Raw genomic sequence first — 12,510 nt, forward strand, 5'->3', positions numbered from 1 at the left:
TTAATATGTACGAAATACGAAATTTTTCAAATTTGAAACGAAACATTGAATTTTTATAAACAATAAATTTAGAAAAAATTATAAACATATATTTATTATTATTAATTTATTAATTTATTACTATTATTAATACCAATTACAATTAAATTGATATTAGGGTCCCCTCAGACAATCAATAATATTGTCAATATTTCAAGGTTCTCGACAAAAATGCGATTTATCAATAAATATTGACATATCGATCCCTTTAGTTGAGAACCTTGAAACATTGACAATATACATATATGTATGTATTGATAGTCTGACGGTACCATATGTATACAAAGTGAAAAAATCACATTCCTTGTAAGCAAGAAAAGTATATTCACAAATCACTACATATATGTATATATATGTATATGAAAACCAATTTTGTTCATTAAATTTATCATTTATTATTTATCGTCTATTTAAATTTTCCAATATTTATTAATATCATTATTAACTTTTGCCATTTTTAAATCATTCTTCACAAAAAATATATATGCCTTAGTTATTGTTTATGCCGTGCTGTGACGCTGCGTTAGCTAAAAATCGCGACGAGTAATTGTATTATTTTATCATTCTAATTAAAACTTAAATTATTTTCTCAATCATTGTGAATGTATCAATGTTAATATGGCTTCGGCTGAACTTGAATGGGCTAAATTCGTAGACGAACAAGAGAAACTATCAGCAAAGGTAATATTTTTATCATATATGTGTATCACCGGCTTAACCTCGCTATTGTTTGTTTATTACACATTTGCTATTCAAAAAAGTTTCTTTTTTGTGTACCTCCCTTGCTTAATTTTTAATTACTGAAATTATATATATTCAACAGTTAAAGCATGTTAAATCTATCAATAATATAACAATTTTAACCCCTTTTTATAACGAAACATTTTTATTATCTTTTTTTTTACCGAAATAATAACTTGTCGACTCTTATGACGTGTCAGGTGTCCAATCTAAATATAGATAAAGAACCTAAAGAAAATACAGCAAATACAGATTCCAAAAATGATGATGGTTCGGATGAGCAAATCTCAGCCGCAGAAAAATCATTATTCCAAAAAATTATACGTAAAGGTTTGGTAGAAACAACACAAGATATAGAGGTTCAAAGAAAGGATCCATCTTCACCTTTATATAGTGTTAAATCTTTCGAAGCTCTTCATCTGTTGGTATTTTTGCTATTAATTTCTTTATATTGATATTGTTTTAAAAAGATTATACAGTATAATATATATTATAGTAAACCTGCTTTATTAAAAGGAGTATATGCAATGGGATTTAATGCTCCATCAAAAATTCAAGAAACTGCATTACCTACTTTACTTGCTGATCCGTAAGTTTGTTTCTAATATAAACAAGTTTCATTCATTTTTTAATACAAAGAATAAATGACAATCATAAAGTTTAATCGATTATTTATAGACCACAAAATATGATTGCTCAGTCACAATCTGGGACAGGTAAAACAGCTGCATTTGTATTGGCAATGCTAAGCAGAGTCGACACCACCAAAAATTATCCTCAAGTGCTTTGCTTATCACCAACTTATGAATTAGCTATACAAACAGGAGAAGTAGCAGCTAAAATGTCTGCATTCTGTAATGAAATAAAAATAAAATATGCTGTAAGAGGAGAAGAAAGTAATACATATTATAGATCATTTTCAACCATACAGAAATTATCTTTTTTTAACAAAAATTTACATCTCTCTTTTTTGTTATTTCAGTAAGTCGTGGATCAAAGATTACAGAACACATAATCATTGGAACACCAGGAAAAGTTTTAGATTGGGCTGTTAAATTTAAGTTCTTTAGTCTAAGTAAAATATCAGTTTTTGTTTTAGATGAAGCAGATGTAATGATAGCAACGCAAGGTCATCAAGACCAGTGTATTCGTATTCATAAGTAATTATTTTAGTTTATAAAAACGTAAAGAAATGATATTTCAAGCTGCATATTGTATTTATATTTAAATTTTACATTTAAACACATTACTTACAGGCAGCTTCCACGCACATGTCAAATGATGTTTTTCTCTGCAACTTATGAGCCAGAAGTGATGAAATTTGCAGAAATTATAGTTAATAATCCTTTAATAATAAGGTTACTGAAAAAAGAGGAAAGTTTAGATAATATTAAACAATATTATGTAAAATGCAAGGATCTGGATGAAAAATATGCAGCTATTACCAACATATATGGTGTAATAACAATAGGACAGGCAATTATTTTTTGTCATGTAAGATATCTTTATGTTGTATTGATGAGTGATTTTTCCGTTTTAAAATTATAAATAGTATTTTTCATTTACCTATAGACTAGAAAAACAGCGGGTTGGTTAGCCGAAAAAATGACAAAAGATGGTCATGCAGTAGCTGTTTTATCTGGGGAACTGACAGTTGAACAGAGAATTTCAGTTTTGGATCGTTTTAGAGCTGGTCTTGAAAAAGTTCTTATCACAACTAATGTTTTAGCCAGAGGTATTCATGTAACTCCAGTCCTAGTTTTAAAGTCTAAAGCTTTTTATATTTCTTTCTATATATTTATTACGTACTTTTAGAACTATGGAAGTATAAATATGGAAAACATTTTTATAACTTTCCAACATTAATTACATATTTATTTAAGTGGTTCAGTAATCAAAAAATGTTGCAGGTATTGACGTTGAACAAGTAACAATAGTTGTCAATTTTGATTTACCAGTGGATCAAAATCGGCAAGCAGATTGTGAAACATATTTGCATAGAATTGGTCGTGCTGGACGTTTTGGTAAATCTGGAATTGCTATTAATCTAATAGATTCGTCTCATGCAATGCAAATATGTAAGGATATAGAAGAACATTTTGGAAGAAAAATACATTACCTTGATGCAGAAGATGCAGATGAAATAGAAAAAATAGGAGCCTAGATTAATATTTAAGAAATACAATTATGCTTTTTATCAAATACGTATAGATATATTGTAATACCTCCTAAAAGAATAGACATTTGTATTCTCAACATGAATTCTTTGTATTTCTTTTCCAATAGCACATATTACCAACAAATATTATATGTTTACCTTTTTTTACAATGATTGTATGGTATTCTTTAATATCGAGTTAAAATATGGCGATTGGATCAGGAATATACACAGAGTTTGAACAATATAAAAATAAAAAAATATTTTTATATGTTATACAGCAAATAACTGTTTGACACAGAGAAATATCATGTCCTTATCTTTGTACTGCATGTAACTTAGTTAAAATTAAGTTTGAGTTTTTATATAAAAGAAAAACTATTCATTCCTTCCACATTTAAATTTTAATTTGACCACATATGATCTACTGATCGATCTTTGGTTATATGTATTATGGTAATGTTGCAACGATATTGTGATCACATTATCGCGATTTGTATAAGTACAAATAATATAAGCTAAAATCAGTTAATCATTGGTTAATAATTATAAATTATTAATTATTTATCATAACTGATATTGGAACAAACAAATTGTGAATGTTGTATGGAAACTTTACCGACATATTTTACACATTATGAGAACTCTCTTATAAATGAAACATAAAATAAAAATATTTTAACACAATTCTTTCGACAATGGTATATAGATATAGAAGTTAAAAATACGTAAAATGTACAATTTTCCATGTAATAGTGTGGCAAAGTAATTAAACAAAATGGTCATTATTGTAATACAATTCGTCTCAAATTCATTTACAAGGACATCCATACGTGACGTAATATTAAAAAACGGTGTGCTTTAATGTATTTGGACGAAAGTGTATGAAACATTCAATCATTTTTTATTGTAACAGAATTTCTATATTATTTACATTTTATTTTTTCGATGTAAACATTTCTTTTCAATAGAACTCATTAATTTTTTAAATTTGTTAATGGAAGTATAATAAAAATTTCTCAATAGGTGGGACGTTTTTTTTTAGAGAACACCCATAGTACGTATTTCAAACATACATTTATTAAGATTAAAAAATGAAAATAAATTGCAACATTTAAAAAACGATATGAAACAAGTAAGTTTTTTAACTTATCGCAATACACATGTTTGTACATTTGCATTATTACTTATTCATTCATATAGATGAAAAATCATATAAAAATGCATCAAAGGATATTTCTTGCATCCTGAATTTCATAATTTATAAATACTTATCCGTCTTTTAATAACTTTTTGTCAATTAAGCAAAAGAACAAAATCGCTTTTGTAATAATTTTAACGTAGAAATAAACAGGTTCCTATAAGGACAAGATTATTTGAACATATTAATTCAGTTCTTAAATATATTCTTGTGAACCACTGATTTGAAACTTTTAAAGTTTTATTGACACTAACTATTAACTTTGACTTATTAAATTTTATTTTTTGACGTAATAGTATAATTTGTTTGCACATTTGTTACATATTTTTATAACAAGAAATTAACAAACTGTTAATATGGATATGCAGTTCTTTCAATAAAAAATGAATTTTTCTTATGGCATATATTCAGCAGAACAATAATGTTTAAAAATATGAAACAAAAACGAATGAGTTGAGAACAAATATCACAACGGTACATGAAAAACTTTCTTTCTCCTTATTTACTTTAAACATTATAGTATGGTAAAGTATCCTAAATATTCAGTTTCTGGGTTACTCAATCGGTAAATTGTATTTATATGTTTGCAATTCTAATAGCAGTTTATAGCAAATTGATTGATATTGCGATTAAATTGCAATGTGAAATTCAGTCTTTGTATGGGATTTTATTCAATTACATTCCCATACCTCCCATACCACCCATAACACCCATTCCACCCATACCACCACCGCCCATTGGCATCTGAGGTTCTTCTTTCGGCAATTCAGCAACCACCGCTTCTGCAGTTGTAAGTAGTGATGCAACACCCGCGGCATCAGTAAGTGCTGTACGCACTACCTTTGTTGGGTCGATAATACCTTTCTCGATCATATCAACATACTCATCATTCAAAGCATCGTAACCAAGATTGCTGTCACTAACTTTCGCTACTACTAAACTAGCGTCTACGCCTGCATTCTGAGCAATTTGTAAACACGGCATACGCAATGCATTTGCCACTATCTTTATTCCTGTTTCTTGATCGTTATTTGATGCTTTCAAATTTTTAAGAGCTGGAATACATCTTAGGAGAGCTGTACCACCTGTAAATTGAAAATATCGAAAATAATTATTATGGAGATTTAATATGTAGAAAAAATTACTTTTTTCTTCTCAATATCTATAATGAATACGTTTTTCTACATATAAGCTTTTTGTGTTCTACCACCAAGTTCTTATATTTTGTACATTGCACGTTTATGTAAAAATTTAATGCAGAAACTGGAAGAACAATGTCTAATTACCTCCAGGAACAATCCCTTCTTCAACAGCTGCTCTAGTAGCATTAAGAGCATCATGAACACGATCCTTTTTCTCATTAACTTCAACTTCGCTACTTCCACCAACTCTTAGAACTGCAACTCCAGATGCTAACCTTGCTAAACGTTCTTGCAGTTTTTCTTTTTCATAGTCAGATGTTGTATTAGCAATTTGATCTCTAATTACATCTGCTCTATGATCGATATCAACTTTTTTCCCTTTACCCTTCAGAATGAGTGTATCATCTTTTGTAATTACAACTTCTCCTACTTCGCCTAAATCACATAACTGCACATTTTCTAATTTAACGAGATTTGCATCATCGCCAAATACAATCCCTCCAGTCAAAATCGCCATATCTTGAAGTGTTGCTTTTCTATTGTCTCCAAAACCAGGGGCCTTAACTGCAGCCACCTGCAAACCGATTTTCAATCTATTGACCACAAGCGTTGACAGTGCTTCACCATCAATGTCTTCTGCTATAATAACAAGCGGTTTTCGTTGGGAATTTGCTAATTCCAATGCTGGAATTATAGACTGCACAGACGATATCTTTTTCTCACTGAAGAGCAATAGTGCATCTTGGAATTCAACTTTTGCTCCTTTACTAGAATTTATGAAGTATGGAGATATATATCCCCTGTCAAATTTCATTCCTTCTATAACTTCCAGTTCGTCGTGTAGTGTTTTACCATCTTTTACAGTGATTACACCTTCTTTTCCAACTTTTTTCATAGCATCCGAAATAAGATTACCAATTGCCTTATCCCCATTGGCTGAGATAGTTGCTACTTGTGCAATTTCCTCTGGAGTTGTTACTGGCTTACTTAAGGTTTTTAATTCGTCCTTGACCTTATCAACTGCCAACATTACACCTGCAATATGTTCATTATTTTATTGTAAATGCCTTTCTACTATTTCATAATAGCAATAAGAAAATCTTCTAGTAGCATTATTTAATAAATTCAATTTTATAACAGGAATTTATATTTATATTATATTTTATTTTTATTTTTACTTACCTCTTCTTATTTCTACAGGATTAGCACCTTTACTAATTTTTTCAAATCCTTCTTTAGCAATCGCTCTTGCTAGAACTGTAGCTGTAGTCGTACCATCACCTGCCTCTTCGTTTGTATTATTTGCTACATCTTGTACTAATTTTGCTCCAATATTTTGAAACTTATCTTTTAACTCAACTCCCTTGGCAACCGTGACACCATCTTTAGTAATTTTTGGACTACCCCAACTTTGTTCTAAGATGACATTACGTCCTTTTGGACCCATTGTTACTGCAACTGCATCTGCTAAAATATCCACACCTTGCAACATGAGTGCTCTAACTTCTGCCCCAAAACGTACATCTTTGGCATATGAACGAGCTTGTAATTGACGTAGTGCTGCACCACGCAATACAGTTGGTAATCTGTGCATCTAAAATAATTAAAGAAGAACTGTTATATCACACAATATTCCTGAATAAAACCTTTTTGAAATATATGCATCGAACATTTTATGAACGTGACATTTTGTATAAAATTAGTTTTTAAGTTTTATCGACGAAACTTGACATTAAATTTTATAATTTTATTTCCATAATAAAAAGAGGAATCTGTTTTCCTTAACATTAATAAATTTTTAAAGGGGAAAATTAATCGACTTTTAACGTAAACGTGGTTATGTAAACTGCCGCGTGGTCGCCGAGAAACCACAGTACAATACAGATTATTTTAAATAACTTCCAAAACTTTCTATAACAAATTTTGCATCATATGAAACATTGCTTTTTTACTTTCTGTATTTTTTCGCTATTATTTTGATTTATAATCCAATATGACATACAAATCAATTCGACCGGCTTATCCGAGTAAAAAAAAACCTGGAAATTATTACATGAAAGAATAAAAAAAATATAAATAATTTTGAAAAACCGAGAGCAACTGTAAAAAGCATTATTCATAGTATTTGTGTTTCTTTACTTCTTATCCTGCATCTTTGACTACGACTTTTAAAACTGTAAAAACGTTTCTTAAAACTTTTAATATTCCAATTTATTAAAATGACAAATACAAAGAAATCATTGTAAGAACAGAACATATTGCTCTATAATAATCAAAAATATAAAATGTACAATAGATATAATCAAACAGAATTGGTCTAAGATTAACCGGTTAATACCTTTAAACAATTAATATATATTTATGTGTCGGAAGGAAATGAAATTTACGAAAAAAGTGTTTACCTTTAACTAGTGAATGAGAAAAAGCCGTTGATTAGAGATTGTAATTTCAAAAGTAATTGAAAATCGGCACGGCGTGACTGCACGTTGTCTCGCCAGTAGAATGAAATGTGTAAGAGAGCTTTCAGCTTACGCTATCACATGGGTAATGCTCCCTTCCCCTCCCTTATCGTTTTATTCTAACTTAACCTTCTTGTATTCGATTAAGAAATTTCTTAAAATTTTCAACAAATTTAATCGATATGAAATATAAATAAGAAACAAAAATCTAGAAATTATTCCTACATTTTCATTTAACAACATTTAATTCTTTAATCATATCAACAAATTTCATTCTTAGTAAGAGTTATAGCTTCTAGAATGTACGAGAACACATGTGATGCAATCGTTCAGTATTCTCCAATCATATTCGTCGATTTGCCGGCAAATCATTCCGTACTTTTTACTATACAATTCTCTATATCCAAATCAAGTATAAACAACTTCAAAATAATTTCAAATATAATAAAACGAAATACATATATCAATTTTATTTCATTTTATTCCAAATTATATTAAATAATTAAGATATCTTTCTAAGTATTGTAATTTGCTGAATAATCGAAACTTATTGTCTAAGAAAAAGGATGTTTAAAAAGTTTTTAATAGTGTATTAGCATTAAGCCATATAAAAAGCGTATTAGCCATTATAAAAACATATATTTTAAAATTTACGTAGTATTTACATCGATATCAATTTTATTTATTTACCAATGACCTTATTTGTTTGTTACCAATGTCATTTATTCGATCGTAATTAACATACAACATCAGAATTCGTTTCTCAATAATAATTTATTTTTTATACTTTATCATAATAACCTTTTGTTAAGAAATATATATGTATATATGTAAGTTACAACACTACATATGTTCAATAATATTTCAGCGCCATCTTGTGTCAGATTTTATATCTCGTGTAATGTCTCGTTGTTACGTAACGTGTATACTGGGTTCTTACTCCAATACGAAATCAATAAACACGTGGTGGGGCAAAGAAGTATAGAGGGGAATTGGGAATCTTCGAGAAAAGCGGAGAGGATTGCTCGGCTGCTGCACATAGATAGTACAACGTGGTTGAACAGCGAGTGCACGATCTCTGTCTATCGTAGAAATTTGAAATTTTAGAAACAATGGTAAGGAGAACATAAATCTTATCTTAAATTATATGTTATGTTATAATTTTCTTCATTAACTCAACATTTTCATATGTTTCAAAAATTTCTAAGGTTAACTTTCAAAATAGTGATTGAAATTATATATTTCCTGTTAAGTTATTCTTTAATTTAAAAAATGTAATGAATGTATTTGAAATCATGTATAATTTACTTGTATTGTTCGATGTTTTTTTGTTTAGTATAGTAATTTCAATGATATTTGATTCTATAAATCCTGTCGCATGGCCGGTGTAGTGAATGTCCTCTTTTTTCTTATTTATTTATTAGAGATAGAAAAACAAGTGACTACAAAACAATTAATAAAACAAAAATATATACGTATGACGATAATTTCCATCGTGTGCTTATGATTTAATATCGCAAATTTTTTAGTGAAATTACTCGTAGATAGAGAGTTAATTACTGCATTTTTACATAATTGCATTTCTGCTATTAATTTTATCATTTGCAAGAAAATAAGTAGACGAATAGTAACCTAAACGTTTTTTGAATTTTATACAGTACGAAAAATTTCGTAAAATTACGCCATGCACGATCTTAAAGTAATTGATTTTAAATATATATTGTAAAACTAAATTTAAATGGTATAAATCTCCTTATATATATTCTATGTTAATATTTTCATAATAGGCTGCAGCTAATGCCATTAAGAGACTTATACCTCTATTTGATAGAGTTCTTATACAAAGAGCCGAGGCTGTAACAAAAACAAAAGGAGGTATCGTTTTACCAGAAAAAGCTCAAGCAAAAGTCTTGCAAGGAACTGTTGTGGCAATTGGACCGGGACAAAGAAATGATGTATGTAAAAAGTATTTAATATTTACAATAATATACTTAAGCAGCAAATACAAAAATAAAAAGGAAGAATATTCATTTTCAGAAAGGAGAACACATCCCTTTAAGTATCAAAGTTGGTGATGTTGTATTATTGCCAGAATATGGTGGAACTAAGGTAGAACTTGAAGATAATAAAGAATTTCATTTATTCCGTGAGTCGGATATACTGGCAAAATTAGAAGTTTAAGGTTCCATTAAATTTATGTTTGCAATTTTTTTAAGTACTACATACTATTTCATAAGAAATACACAAGCAATGAAACAGTGAAATGTAAGTTAATTTCATACGAATTTTGATGTTTATCATTGTAGCGTACATAATGATATTCCCTTATGTATCTACTGTTATATATGCCATGATTTTGCACATATAAAAGGAAAAAATAAAGCATTTGTTGTGTTTATGTATTACTATTTGTTTAAATGTTGCTCATTCTTATATTTTCTTTCAATCTTGGTACTAATGTAATAATGGCAAGAGAAAAAGCCATAGAATCCATTGATATGTAATAAGCAAAAGTTTGTATTCATATTTTATACACATAAATAGAAATATATATTTTAATAGGAAATAAAAAGACAATCCTACGAGTTTTGAAACAAAGTACAATTTTAATATAACCCAATCTTTTATTTCAATTTGATACTTTTCTTTACACTAGCTTTAATACCCGATATTTCTCCAGCATAACGAGTAACTTCTTTTCTTACTTCTCTTATCTGAAAAATAAAAAAATTGTTATTGTATTACAACATATTCATCATTTAAAATAAATAAATACATACCGCTCCTTTCCTGCGAATTTTAGCTTTACGATATTTATTTCTATGTTTTACTCTGGGGTTGCGTAGTTCTTTTTTACGATATGGCGTTAAACCTTTATTTTTTGCTATTTGATATGTAATTGCTCTTTTTTCTTGATCTTCAACTACAAGGTGTGGCATGTCGGTACTTTCCATCTTCTCTTTACTATTATACAAAACCTTTTCTTCATTTACATTTTCTGTCTTCAATTCAGATTCTAAAGAATCCGCATTTATGATTTCATTTGTAGATCTTTTTACACAATTTGCTTTTTCTTTGAAATGACATGTCTTTTGTTCATTGATGTTTATTTTATTGCCATTTAATATATTATACAATACTTTCCCTTCTCTCTCTGCTGTTAACATTTCCTGTATTTCTTGTATTAAATTTCCTTGTGCAGATTCCAATTGATTTAATAACTGACGATATTGTGCTAGACGTTTTATAATTGGATGAGAATTAACAGGCAATCTTTTTGCCTTCAGCATTAAATAGAAAGAGATATTGATACAATAATTTAATAAAAGATGGTACTTTGTCTTTATGAAAGAAATTGTGGGGCAATTAGGGAGAATACCATCTTTAACTAACTTTAGAAATGGTGCCAGTGAATCTCTTGCTTCTGCCATGTGATCTAAATCATAATATGCATATTAAAAATATTTAATTTTTTAGTTTTCCCTTTTGAAATATATTTTATAAACTTTATTGAATATATACAATACCTTTAAAATCATTTACAAGAACTATAAATTCAGGACTTTCCTTCTGCATCATTATTTGCTTTTGTCTTTTGCTAAGTTTACTGAGATCTGTTTTTATAAATTGTTCTGTACTCTCGTATGCCTTTTGATCATCATTTCTTGTTTGTATAAAATCTAGACCAAAATCAATGTCATCCAATTGCTCTGCCAATCTCTTCTGAATATTTCTAGCCTCTTCTTCTTCCATTTCTGCTTGAGCTAAATCTTTTTGGCTGATATTAGCATAATCTGGATCTACAAAATCAGTAGAGTAATACGCTTTCTTCTTTTTTCCCCAAGCTTTTTCATTTGGTAAGTTGGAATCTTCTTGTAATCCTTCAATATCAGATTCCATGGAATCTGTCTGGACTTCATTTTCTGTATCATCTTGGTTCTGTTCATTTGCGTTGTGTAATCCATATACTTCATAATCACTATCGTAACTTTCCGAAGACTGTCTATCCCGTACTTTTCTAAGTAATTCACGTTCATTTTCTGAGTATTCTTCTTCAGAATTTATGACTTCATCTATATTTACATGTTCTAAATTCATTGTTCCTTCGTTCCTTTCTGGTATCTTTATTGTGCTGAAACAAATCAAGCAAATATACATTTTGTAATAAAAATAAAAAACTGTTAACATTATTAATAAAAGGAATACAACTTATATATTTAGTATGTAGAAACATGATTAACCCTTTACGGTCGTACCAAGTTACGATATGATTGTTATGATGGTCGGAATTCATTTTCATTGAACAAACACTAATAATGTAACCTTACATATGATAACTTATACAAATCTTATTAAGAATCTTATGTATTTTCGAAACGTATATACACATGTACATACGAACCAAACACAAAGAGTGCCTGAGAGTAAACATACAACCAATTTTTCTAAGAATGGTAAAATTTTAATCGCTGAAATTGATGTACGACCGCAAACGGTCCAATTTCATTCAAGACAATCTTTAGGTTACCTCTTTTTATTTCTCATATTAAAATTTTTTATTAGAACAATACAAAAGTTGTGGCTAAAAATATTTAGACAAGTTTTAATAGTATAGTTCACTTTGCAATCTTATTTATTATTTATTATTTTTGATAAAATATATCTTATCACAATATATACACACACAACTTCATGACTTCACAAGCCATTTTGTTGGGGACCAGAGATGTTCAATTCCGATTTGATTTTTTAGAGAAATCGATTCTTTCG

General features: G+C 28.8%; 5 protein-coding genes across 5 annotated transcripts; 3 read left to right on the top strand and 2 right to left on the bottom strand.

The window, feature by feature from the left end:
- The first annotated feature begins 447 nt into the window (after window positions 1-447).
- Window positions 448-3,218, top strand: LOC117206372 (DEAD-box helicase Dbp80). The gene is made up of 8 exons (XM_033445651.1): window positions 448-720; window positions 981-1,201; window positions 1,277-1,369; window positions 1,459-1,676; window positions 1,763-1,940; window positions 2,037-2,274; window positions 2,353-2,515; window positions 2,691-3,218. Exons 1-8 carry the CDS (start codon window positions 658-660, stop codon window positions 2,942-2,944), a joined length of 1,428 nt encoding a protein of 475 aa, XP_033301542.1. The 5' UTR covers window positions 448-657; the 3' UTR covers window positions 2,945-3,218.
- A 778-nt stretch (window positions 3,219-3,996) lies between these two features.
- On the bottom strand, window positions 3,997-7,935 carry LOC117206369 (heat shock protein 60A). The gene is made up of 4 exons (XM_033445649.1): window positions 7,684-7,935; window positions 6,464-6,875; window positions 5,426-6,316; window positions 3,997-5,224 (listed from the first exon to the last, which is right to left on the bottom strand). Exons 2-4 carry the CDS (start codon window positions 6,873-6,875, stop codon window positions 4,815-4,817), a joined length of 1,713 nt encoding a protein of 570 aa, XP_033301540.1. The 5' UTR covers window positions 7,684-7,935; the 3' UTR covers window positions 3,997-4,814.
- An 89-nt stretch (window positions 7,936-8,024) lies between these two features.
- LOC117206384 lies at window positions 8,025-8,854 on the top strand. Its single transcript, XM_033445669.1, has 2 exons — window positions 8,025-8,152; window positions 8,609-8,854. The coding sequence occupies exons 1-2, from the start codon at window positions 8,041-8,043 to the stop codon at window positions 8,845-8,847; spliced, it is 351 nt and encodes a 116-aa protein (XP_033301560.1). The 5' UTR covers window positions 8,025-8,040; the 3' UTR covers window positions 8,848-8,854.
- LOC117206385 (10 kDa heat shock protein, mitochondrial) lies at window positions 8,720-10,145 on the top strand. The gene is made up of 3 exons (XM_033445670.1): window positions 8,720-8,855; window positions 9,528-9,695; window positions 9,778-10,145. Exons 1-3 carry the CDS (start codon window positions 8,853-8,855, stop codon window positions 9,919-9,921), a joined length of 315 nt encoding a protein of 104 aa, XP_033301561.1. The 5' UTR covers window positions 8,720-8,852; the 3' UTR covers window positions 9,922-10,145.
- Window positions 10,146-10,233: 88 nt separating this feature from the next.
- Window positions 10,234-12,466, bottom strand: LOC117206374 (something about silencing protein 10). Its single transcript, XM_033445655.1, has 4 exons — window positions 12,269-12,466; window positions 11,268-11,872; window positions 10,521-11,176; window positions 10,234-10,454 (listed from the first exon to the last, which is right to left on the bottom strand). The coding sequence occupies exons 1-4, from the start codon at window positions 12,283-12,285 to the stop codon at window positions 10,365-10,367; spliced, it is 1,368 nt and encodes a 455-aa protein (XP_033301546.1). The 5' UTR covers window positions 12,286-12,466; the 3' UTR covers window positions 10,234-10,364.
- Between the last annotated feature and the right edge of the window lie 44 nt (window positions 12,467-12,510).

This window comes from Bombus bifarius, unplaced genomic scaffold (assembly GCF_011952205.1).
Source record: "Bombus bifarius isolate JDL3187 unplaced genomic scaffold, Bbif_JDL3187 scf7180000008006, whole genome shotgun sequence".
Taxonomy (NCBI): Eukaryota; Metazoa; Arthropoda; class Insecta; order Hymenoptera; family Apidae; genus Bombus; species Bombus bifarius.

What these genes read in the sequence shown, in the direction of transcription:
- LOC117206372 (XM_033445651.1), top strand. Translation starts at nt 658, where the DNA reads ATGGCTTCGGCTGAACTTGAATGGGCTAAATTCGTAGACGAACAAGAG. An exon ending in TGCTGTAAGAGGAGAAGAAA is followed by an intron (nt 1,677 to 1,762) that starts GTAATACATATT and finishes TTGTTATTTCAG; the next exon opens with TAAGTCGTGGATCAAAGATT. An exon ending in AGGCAATTATTTTTTGTCAT is followed by an intron (nt 2,275 to 2,352) that starts GTAAGATATCTT and finishes ATTTACCTATAG; the next exon opens with ACTAGAAAAACAGCGGGTTG.
- LOC117206369 (XM_033445649.1), bottom strand. Translation starts at nt 6,875, where the DNA reads ATGCACAGATTACCAACTGTATTGCGTGGTGCAGCACTACGTCAATTA. An exon ending in TCCTGTAGAAATAAGAAGAG is followed by an intron (nt 6,317 to 6,463) that starts GTAAGTAAAAAT and finishes AACATATTGCAG; the next exon opens with GTGTAATGTTGGCAGTTGAT. An exon ending in AGAAGGGATTGTTCCTGGAG is followed by an intron (nt 5,225 to 5,425) that starts GTAATTAGACAT and finishes TTCAATTTACAG; the next exon opens with GTGGTACAGCTCTCCTAAGA.
- LOC117206384 (XM_033445669.1), top strand. Translation starts at nt 8,041, where the DNA reads ATGTACGAGAACACATGTGATGCAATCGTTCAGTATTCTCCAATCATA. An exon ending in ATTCTCTATATCCAAATCAA is followed by an intron (nt 8,153 to 8,608) that starts GTATAAACAACT and finishes ATAATATTTCAG; the next exon opens with CGCCATCTTGTGTCAGATTT.
- LOC117206385 (XM_033445670.1), top strand. An exon ending in GACCGGGACAAAGAAATGAT is followed by an intron (nt 9,696 to 9,777) that starts GTATGTAAAAAG and finishes ATTCATTTTCAG; the next exon opens with AAAGGAGAACACATCCCTTT.
- LOC117206374 (XM_033445655.1), bottom strand. An exon ending in TCTTGTAAATGATTTTAAAG is followed by an intron (nt 11,177 to 11,267) that starts GTATTGTATATA and finishes ATTATGATTTAG; the next exon opens with ATCACATGGCAGAAGCAAGA. An exon ending in AAATTCGCAGGAAAGGAGCG is followed by an intron (nt 10,455 to 10,520) that starts GTATGTATTTAT and finishes TTTATTTTTCAG; the next exon opens with ATAAGAGAAGTAAGAAAAGA.